At 37.0% G+C, this 10,550-nt stretch overlaps 1 protein-coding gene across 1 annotated transcript in view; it reads left to right on the top strand.

Annotated features, from left to right (window-relative positions):
* Positions 1-1,773, top strand: part of FAF1 (Fas associated factor 1) — a gene marked incomplete at its 5' end in the record, with an annotated part of 85,288 nt that extends 83,515 nt beyond the window's left edge. The window contains one exon of the mRNA XM_010165385.1: positions 1,690-1,773. Within this exon, the coding sequence (XP_010163687.1) occupies positions 1,690-1,773 (84 nt within the window). The remainder of the gene's footprint in view (positions 1-1,689) is intronic.
* Positions 1,774-10,550: the final 8,777 nt, after the last annotated feature.

Genomic DNA, 10,550 nt, shown 5'->3' on the forward strand with positions numbered 1-10,550 from the left:
GAGTCTGGTTTTTATAAATTATTTTTCTCTTCAGACATTTAGCAATAGCTCACCGTGGTACATGAAGATTAAGAAAATATGTTCCTGCTTTGGGAATCAAAATTATGCATCTGGGTTTTTTTAATTCTTTTTTTTTTTTTTAATTCTGTTGCAGTCAGAGAGGTTAAATTACAATTATTTCAATGGACTTAGGAAGTTATAAGCTTTTAATATTTATTTAAATAATGAATTTTCTGTAATTATCCAATAAAGCAATGGAAATACAAATATATTTTAAGTTTGCCTGATTGAGTTGGAGGGGGTAGAAAGAGGAGCAATACTGGTTTTGTTAATTGGTAACAGGATTAGTAAATTATACTTTTAAGAAAAAAATACATTTAGCGTTTCTTACTAATTCATAGTCTTTGTTGTGCTTGACACTTAATGTTTTCAAAAAATTATTTTAGAAAGCAGTGGCATGATATAATCATAGGTAAAACAAATTTAACTTTGGAGGAAATGTTTATTGGTATGCATTTGCATTTATACCTATAGCGTAAGACTAATAATCTATTATTCACAAGCAGATTTCAGATAACTAGTGTGCAAGCACAGCAAAATAAACTAAAACAGAATTACCAGGGAAAATAAGTTTAAAAATGGAAGTGAAATATTTCAGAAGGTGGTAAGATTAGAATAAAAAATATTCATCTTTCTATGTGAAGCTCTGCAGTAGTCTTCTGAAGGATGTCACAGTGTTGGCATGTAAACCTGAACGTCTGAAGGACACTAGGACCCTTGTCATCATTATTTTGTCTCTATAAATAATTATGTTATGTAATATTTACAATTAAATTTTATTTTTGTAGCAGAGATTTATCTTGGAGGCGGCAGTCTAGCTTCTAAATAGAACACTCAACACAAAAGTTTCTTGCTGACTATAAACTGAGAATTGCTTATGTGCCTTAAGAGGAAGTCAGTAACGGTATAGTCAGGATGATGACCAGCTTGCAGAGTTTGGTGCTGAGATCTGAAGGCTGAAGAACTTTGACAACAATGGTGCAGGCAGTGCCTCTGTCATTACTTTCCAAATTGCATGGCATTTCACTCTCACTGGAATTCACCCATATGCCCACCTGCACAAGTGATTGCCTAAATACTTTTACAAATCCAGCGAGGAGTCAGGATTCCAGGGAACAGTCCTGGAATACAAATGTACACACGTAAGTGTCTACATAAATGGTGTATAGACACATAGTGCTTATAATGCATAACTATATGTACATGCATAATAAGTATACACCTCAATAGTTGGGTTGAGATGCAGTTTTACCATCTGGTGAGCTGATTTTAGCAGCTACTTATCTGGCACTACAGTTTTATTTTTTCATCTTAACTCATGTGTTCTAGTAATCCTTCCAACAGATCTTAACTTTGACAAAAACAGATCTATTAATGCATTGGTTTCTGGTAGAAAACCAGACTTTCTTGAAATTGATGTTGTGGATTTTGTTTATTATTATTCTGTTTATTGTTCTTACAAAATAAAAATAACACAAAATACAGTATCTATTTCTTAATTTGCATCCTGGGAATTTATGCTCACAACTTCAGTTATCACTGACAGAGGGACTAAAAAATCTCCCCAGTGAAGATAAACAGTTCAAAGGAAGTCTACTTACACATCTCTTCCTGGTTTTATCTTTACAGGTGACCCAGCTGGATCCAAATAAATCATTACTGGAGGTAAAACTGTATCCTCAAGAAACCCTTTTCCTAGAGGCAAAAGAATAGATCAAACAAGATTGTAGGACTAATCATCCTTTGAAAAGCCAGAGGTGCAGCATTGAAAGGAAGACTTCTATCAACGCCACCTTGTACTATCATCCAACTCAATCCAACGTCACAACTTTGCCTCTTGCAAAAATCCTGAAAAACTGAAAAAACATAGCTACTTAAAGTTTCACATACATGAGTATATGTTTCCAACCTCATTTAAATGAGCAGAAGATAAAATTCTGCTATGAACACTGAACATTATGACTCTGTTGCTCACTTATCATCTAGCTTTTGTTATAATTAATGCACTGTTAAAATGTGAGTGATTGTTAAGTAGAATTTTTACTCCTCAAATGCCCCTTTTTCACCAAGAAATCTTGGACATTTCTGCCTGTACTTTTGACACTAGAATGCTGTATATTTGATATCTCGCTGAGCCAGTGCTCTCACATATATATGCATTTTATTTCTGTGTTTGGATTTCTACTTTGTCAACTAATTTAAAAAGGCAGAAAAAATTAACGGGACATGCTCAGCCATGGAAATTTAACAGTATTATAGTAGAAAGCATATAATTTTTGTTAGTACTTTCTGACTTCTTTGATAAGATGTAAGGTTTTGTTTGAAGAATATAGTTTGACATATATGCGAGATATTTATTTACTGGTTCTGCTTTGGGTCTCAGTTCTGATTCAGTTTAGGAAGTATTTTCCATTACATTGCAGTGTGTGAAACTGCTTTATTGCATGATGTGAATATTTAAATAACATTAGAAATGGCCAGTACCAGAAACCTGGTATCTTGCCAATGCTTCAGGAATCAGCTGATATTGAATATCAGCTGTTAAAAACCTTTCAAATACCAGATACAAAAGTTCTTTATTTCTCATTGTGAAAGAAAGGGCAGTTCCCATTTTAGCAGTTTTCCTTCATTCTGGCACTTGTTTGTATCTTATTACTCTGCTGTTTTAAAGCACCTTGTTTGTTTCATCAAACAATGAGTATCTTAAGAGGTGGTGTAATAAGAAATCTGCCTTATTATTGCACACTTTGGACATTTTAACAATAGATTACTGATCCCATCTCAAATTAAAGAAATCCTAGTTCTCTTGTCTGAAATGTACGCACCAACTACCTGTTATCTGATGTGGAAAAATCTGGTACTTTAAATTTCTCAACCGTAGAATGAGCATACTGAGTGTAAGATCATAACATACACTTGATGCCAAACCTGCATCAAAACTGGTTTGGTTAATTTTTTTTGCTTTTTTTTTTTTTTTAAATCTCTAGGCTTACAGCTAGTGCACAATGGCACAACAGAATTGTCATCTGATAATCAAACTTTTTTTTTTGAAGCCTGGCACATTGTTTTCCATATATGTTTATATGTAATTCATAGTGTTTATCGTAGCAAATGAGTTCTGATTTGAAAATTTTATACTAAGCAAAAACCAATTGCACACATCTTTTAGTCTTTTCTTTTTTCTTTGGAAGGATGGTGATATAAAATTAAATGTATGCCTATTATTAGGGTGTTAGTGAAGCTGATATATTGTTACATTTACCAAAAATGCAAATTTCTGAGTGAGGAAAGCCTTATTCTACCTTTTGTAATTCTGTAATTAGTGCTACATCAGACACTTTTAGAAATGAAGTATCTATGACAAACAAAAGGTTTGGAAGTGTAAGCAAATTCTAATAATTTACAGTTCACAAATAAAAGAACTCATAGCCAATAGAAAGATAAATGTATGTGTAATGGAAAGCTGAATGCAGACACTTCATTCTGAACTTTTGATTTCTTACCAAAACAAAAAAATCCCCTATGTATATTAAATAAGAAATTAATTTAGGTTGCAAATTGGGGTGATGCTGTTTCTACAGACAATCACAGTAACACATACAGCAGGATTTTAAAGTGATGCATATCTTTTTTCTTTTTTATTTTCTTTTTTTTTAATTAGCTCTTCCTTCTAAGCTGGCTATTAAGGAAAGGAATTGCTGAAATACTGCTACATAAAGCAAAGCGACCTTTCAGCTAACTTGTTTATATTAATCTGTTCTGTTTACCTTTTGTTTGATCTCATCAGGCTGTTTCCTCTCACTCAACTTTATTTCTGTATTTTGACTATATATTCTTTACTTTGATACTAATTTCATAAAGTTATTAAATGTGGCTTGAATATTTGTTGAACTTCTTGAAGTCAAACTCCCAGGGTTTGTTTGGCCTTTTTTTTTTTTCTGAACTCTTTTATTATTTTTTTTCCTCCCATTTCGTTCATATTGCAAAATTATATCATTATCAGAAGGTTCTGGTGATAATTAACTGGAAGTGTTCAAAGTGGTGGCATTACTGGCCTCTGATATAAAGATATCAAGATCAGTATATCGGGATCATTCTGCCACAGCATAGACAAGTGTATTGCTCTTTAAATAAAATATGTACGATTTCGGTCCTTAAATACTTTGGGCCTGGTTTCAGGAAGCAACCAGCTAGAGTCACCTTTCCAAATTACACCCTCAGTGCAAACCAGTCCCTGTGTAGAACATTAATATTCTCTGCCATCATTTTCTGCTCTCCTCAACCACGGTATTCATTTCATATGCTCTGCTGACGTGGTAAATCCTCCAGTCAGTCTGCAGACTAATTCTGTAATTCAGTATTACCCTAAAACTGTAACACTTGCTACAGAGCATATCCCTGATTCTACCTTTTCATCTTTAGGTTCTTCACATTAATGGATTATCATTAACGTGATTAATGCATTAGTTTTAAGTCTTAAGGAATTACTGTTAATGAATGGAATCCTGTACGATGTGTTGGCTTTCATTACTGGCCTTCAGAGCATTGCGGTGAAGGTGGGGTGCTCTCTGGCTTTTGAAGAAACTTCCTGCCTGTTGACATTGGTGTTTGAAATCCTCATTAGAGAATATGCAGAACGCGAGTGTTTGCTCTGTATTCTCCGCGTACGCACTCTGAAGTTTAGCAAGAGTGCCGAGGGTGTTTCTCATGGAGCTGTGTTGGGGATTTTGTTTATTCTTTTTAATGTAGCAGAAAAGGACTTTGGCTTTCGTAAACTGTACCTACTCAGTGACATTAGAAACTTAAAATAAATTTTCAATTACAGTAATATTTCTACTAAAAAGTGACATGATTTCACTCTTCCATATGTGGGGAAAAACAAAATCACCATGACCCAGATTCACAGAAGGACTGAAGCACTTCATTATCCAAGCCTCATGACCAGACTTCCTAAACCATGCACAGGAAGATTAGGTGCCTTAAAATGAAGTCCACAACAAGCAAAAAAATTACATAAGTAGGTCTCCAAACAAAGCAAAGCAAAAAACCCGCATGTGGAGAGTCACTACCAGGCAGAAACAGACACTGGTTAGAGCGGTTGGTAAGAGATGCTGAAGATGGAGATGCCCTGTGTGTGCCATTCCTCCCTGGGGCTAAGGCTTCCTGCGCTCCGCTGGCCCCGCGTGCCTCCCTCCGCTCAGGGCTCACAGCACTGAGACCAGACATCAAGGTAAGCACCGACTCCTTTCTTCCAACAAGTGTCAAAGCACAGGATACTTTATTTCAAAACAGTGATGGTGGCCTCTTCCTGAGTCTCCTCTGCAGTTTTCACTGAATTTTACTTAATACTGAAATTTTCCCATATTATGAGTCATACAAGCCCCTGTGTCAGACATTTCTGAAGACTATTGCACCACCACCACAGTACAGGCTACTCTCCGTGTCTGTACTCACTCTGCTGTCAAAGCTGTTTGACTGTCTGACAAAGTACAGAATTCCTTGAGGGAAGGTGCAAGCAGGAGCATCAGTCTTCAGGCTAGCAGGGGGAGTACTTGCCTGGGATGAGTTATCCAGCCCTTTCCAGTGACTGTTCATTGCAGTCATGGCTCTTTTCAGATAAATGCCCTGGGAGGAGAGACTGCATGTTGATTCTGCACCCTAGATAAATTTTCTTATTCTGCTTCCATAGAAGAGAATGCAACAGCAGTAGCCTTAATTATTTTAAAAATTATTTTGAAAGAAAGCAGAAATTACTATATACTGTATACAGCATGACCCATTGTTCACTATTGGAAACTATTTCCTCACAGATGACAGAGATGGAGGAATACTCAATTTAGCACTAAACTTGTCAGGATCCATCAGTTTTATACTCAATTTAATCTGGTATAGACCTGCAGTGCTGCCAGAAGAGCAGCCTCTGCCCCTATCCTGCACTGGGACTAGGCAAACTAATCTAGTTAAAAATTAACCATTTTTTTCCTGGAGTAGTTTTCAGACTGATCCAGCTTGCTCAGAGGCTGTATGTACCCAGCACCGACAACAAGCAGAAGGTGGAGCATGCAGGGGATGAGTAACTGAAGATGAGAGAGGAAGGCAGGGCTGCTCCTTCTGACTGATTTATGTGGCAGCATATTATATATGCTTCTCAAAATATTTTTTAATGCCTTGTTATTACCTTTAAATTTTACATTCAGTTTTGAGTTTCAAGCAGATTACACAAGTGGTATTAAAAAGTTTTGCTATCTGAAGTTTCCATAAGTTTTGTGAAAGCTGGCAGCCCAGAATTCAAGAAATAGGAAGCCAGGCAGGAGGTACCGTGAGTGTGTGCAGTGAGGGCAAGGCTCACTCTAGATCTAATTCTTACAGACAGACCTGAGAGAGAGCAGCCTGAGTACCCCACCTGCATGAAAAAAGTTTCAGTGGGATTTAATGTCTCATGAGATACCAGAGAATTTGCTCCTTAGTCAGGACTTTTCTCTGTGGATTCTTTTATGTGTAATAAAGACTGAAGTCATACTGCAGCCTTAATATAATTCAATTAAAACGTCGCTCAGCTGCTGGTTGGAGAAGTAGGCTTCATTAGTTCCTGTGCTCACAAAACTACTGGTTAACATGATCATTATTTTGTACCTGCTACCAGTGAGTTTCATGTACTGTTTTTCCACCTCCGTGTTGCGAGCCTTCCACAGTTCTGTGCTATTCACTTTCCATCCAGTCATCTTGCCTGAGTTTGTACCGTTCATTAATATCATCACCTCACTACTGATGGCTTTTTCCAAGATAATGTATGAGTACCTTGAATAACACAGGTTCCCACACAGATCCCTGGGGACATTGCTGGTATCCTTTCTCAGTGTGAAAACTGTTGCTTGCTGCTTCCAGCCATCAATCTCTGAGTAACACTCCTTTTTTTTTCTCAAGATGTTTCCACTGTAGTAAACATCACTGCAAATGACCAGCTTCCTTTTCCTGCAATTGCCCTATTTTCATTAAGTACTCCTTTGCACTCTGAAAATATAGGAGTCCAATTATCTTTCTGGCAGGCTTCCCATTTCTGGTATTTTTAATGAACTTTTACACATTTGGCAATTGTTCCTCAAGGTCTGTCGGTTGTTTAGTTTTGGTTTTGTGTCTTCCAGAAGTTAACTTTCCACGGTCATGTTCTTTTCTGTTCTCCATGTCTGAGTCTCTTGCAATTGCATCCTTCAGTGTGCTGGCTCACATGGCTCAGCTACTTCTGCTGGGCCTTCTGGAGTCTTTTTAAAATAAGATATATGTGTACTCTGAGGATCTAAGACAGTGTCTTCAAATGGTTTTGATTACAACCTTAGTCTTTTACCTGTGACACAATTTTCCTTTATTATCTTCCTCTTTATGCAGGTTTGTTTTTTTTTTCTTAGAGAGAAATGTTATTCTGGTGATTTTTTTTTTTACCTTTTGTTTAGTAAAATAGTCAATATGTTTTCATTTACCTCGAAATCTGTTTTCTATAATTTTATTTGCCTCTAGCTTTATTTAACTTATTGTCACAGTTCCTGTTATCATGATCCCCATATTACCATTCATAGGCATTTGATACCTTGTAAGTTCAGCACGCTTATCCATGATTTTTTGAAATTTACTGATACTGAATTTGTTGTCATTTGAAACTTCCCATTCTGTTTCAGCCATTTTAAGATTTAAAATTATCTAATATGTACATAGAAATATTAGTCATTTTCTCTAGGTCTGTTTGCTTGTTTTATATGCCCTGATTAATTAAGACTTTCATTTTGTAAGAAAAAGCAAGCATTTCCAAAATGTGATGGCCATTGAGAAGGGATTTTTTTACAATGATAATTATAAACTCACATCTACAGAGGAACTTATCATAGAATCACAGAATGGTTTGGGTTGGAAGGGACCTTAAAGATCATCTAGTTCCAACCCCCAACTTAATAAATTATTCTGTGGATCTCACTGAAAAATCTAGGGGTTTTTTAGGACTTAAGTATAATCTGCAAACTGCAGAGAACATTGAGTTGCTGAAAAATGCTTCTACTTTTTCAATGTCTTACCTTCGTCTAAACTTTGTGTGACTGTTGTAGTAGAAAAAAATTAACTGAGGCTTTCAAGATTACAATTCCTTGTAAAGTTCATTCAATCCATTTTAACTTTTAGTTTACCAATCTTCCCTAATCTTTTAAAAAGTGGTTTTATGCAGATGTATCAACAGAATTCAAGTACTCTCAACTGGGAAGTCTTGGTAGATACAAAACTTTCATTTTATAAGCAATTTCAAGACAAATGTGCAGTTTACTCCTTTGACAATGACATTTCTGCAGCTATAGCATTCTTTCATCATTCCCTGTATTTTATCTGTTTTCGAGTTTATTTTTTTCCTTCTGATAATGCTTATTATCCTATTTGCCTTCTTGTCATCAAGGAATCACTGTGCTGGGCAGTATTTCTTAGCAATCAAAAACTGCCAGATTCAACAGAATACACATTCTAACCGGTTAACCCTTTGAGACTTGTTTATTTTGCTTTAGAAACACCCTCCTAGTTTTATTAGCAGTTATCCAGCTGCCATCATCATCTGCTTCTGGATTCAAACCAATTCCTTATGAAATTATCATAGTTTTCCAAAACGAATCAAAGTGGCGATCTGATAATTTTTTTATTGCAACAAAAATGCTGCTAGTAACAGAAATAATGAATCAAATAAAAGTTAGATTAACACCACTGGATTCCATAAACTAGTGGCAGCTTGATGCCTGCTTTAAGGTTCACTGAAGGCAAATAAACAACACTGTAAGATGTACTTAGCTCCTATGGTGTTAAGAGATGGCACAGCACAACTGATCAGGCTACACGCAGGTCATGCTCTCTGTGCTGAAAGAGGCAACAGCATTAAGAGTCACCATGTTGCCTTTATGCCATCCTGTAGTCAAATAATTTCCCATAAGCAGAATGAATCCTTAGGAGACCAATTAAACTAACTTTATGGCAGTTATGCACTACTGGGTTGGTGAAAAGGGGCTGGTCACAGCAGGGCAAGAATCAAGCTCATAAATGAAGAGCAGCCGAAGCAGAGTAGTATGAAAGAAGAACAATGGAAATTACACTGTCAAAAAAGCTGCTAAAAAATAAAGTGGCGTTACAGAAATACTAACTTAGGTTTGATCTTTGTATTCTAAATTCTAGTGTCTAATGGATTCCTTCTTCCAAGAAACTGTTATTCCCATTATTTTTAAAACATTATAAAAAATTAAGACTTTTTAATAATTACTTGCTTGTGATAATCTTATAGCAAGGCATTTACCCTCCAAGAGAAAGTGGAAGTGATTGCTCTCAAAATGTAATGTGGATAACTTTCAGTTACTGTGATTACAGATATTTTTAATTACAGGCAATCCACTTATCTCAAGCAGAAAATGGATCTTCAGGTTATTTATGCACCACTAGGAAAAAATAGTAATAATTATTAATAAAGTAGACAGGGTTCATATAATTTTTGGGCACAGAATAAGGCTGAAGACTTTATACACTATATATAGAGTTTAGTACATTTACTAGTATATATAATTGCTTAAGTACTGCAGAAAAATATTGCCTCCTCCCCACTAAAGAGGAAATAAATTATTTCACAGGGGAAAAAATGATATTAAAATTAAAAAGAGGCTCTGTCTTACAATAAATTATTATCCAGACTTGGAATCACATGGGAAAAACATACTTGAAGCCAGTGTAGACCCACTGTAACATTAGTCTCAAAATCAGTGATAAATTCCCAGCACGCTATCTCAAAGGAGGAAAGGCTCCACTGCAGCACTAACCACCACAATAGACGGAGGAGTCCTTTTGCTGGAGGATTTCTTGGCAATCAGTTTGTCCTGTCTAAAGAACACCTCCAAAGGCATGACAGTTCTTCACCCAAAAGAAAACAAAGGAAAAAAAGCTTGCGCTTCTTCAAGTTCACTTTTTCCCCTCTGTGATGACCGTGTCCTGTAAATTCAACCTATTTAAGTAACTATTAGATAGTACCGTGTGCTTAATGGGAGAGCATAGCTTGTAGCTGAGAACTAACCATTGTCTGTCTGCTCACCCCGTGGTTTAACCCGTTTCAAACACCGCCTTTCCCGTCCCTCAGCTGCAGGAACCAGCTGCCTTTCTGCCCCTCTGGCCAGCTCTGCTCTGGCTGCTCTAAGGGTAACTGGCCAGCACCCCTTGTCACCTGCCATGGCCCCTTTGCTGTCACTTCTCCCAAAGCCTCACCACCAAGTCTGTGCTTCACAACCACGTCGGGACTTGTTCTCCTCCATGTTTTTGGGGGGATTCCTGGCCGCTCCAGCTGGAAGCGCCGGGCGGCTGAGGGGCCGGCCCTGAGGGAGCCGAAGGCCACCCCAGCCTGGCTGCCCCCCTGGGGCGTTCTGAACTTCCAGGGCCACAGAGAGAGATGCCCTGAAAAGAGCGGGAGAAGAGCCGATGGTTTCCCTGTTAGCGAT

The sequence above is a fragment of the Antrostomus carolinensis genome, unplaced genomic scaffold (genome assembly GCF_000700745.2).
Source record: "Antrostomus carolinensis isolate BGI_N321 unplaced genomic scaffold, ASM70074v2 scaffold12893, whole genome shotgun sequence".
Taxonomy (NCBI): Eukaryota; Metazoa; Chordata; class Aves; order Caprimulgiformes; family Caprimulgidae; genus Antrostomus; species Antrostomus carolinensis.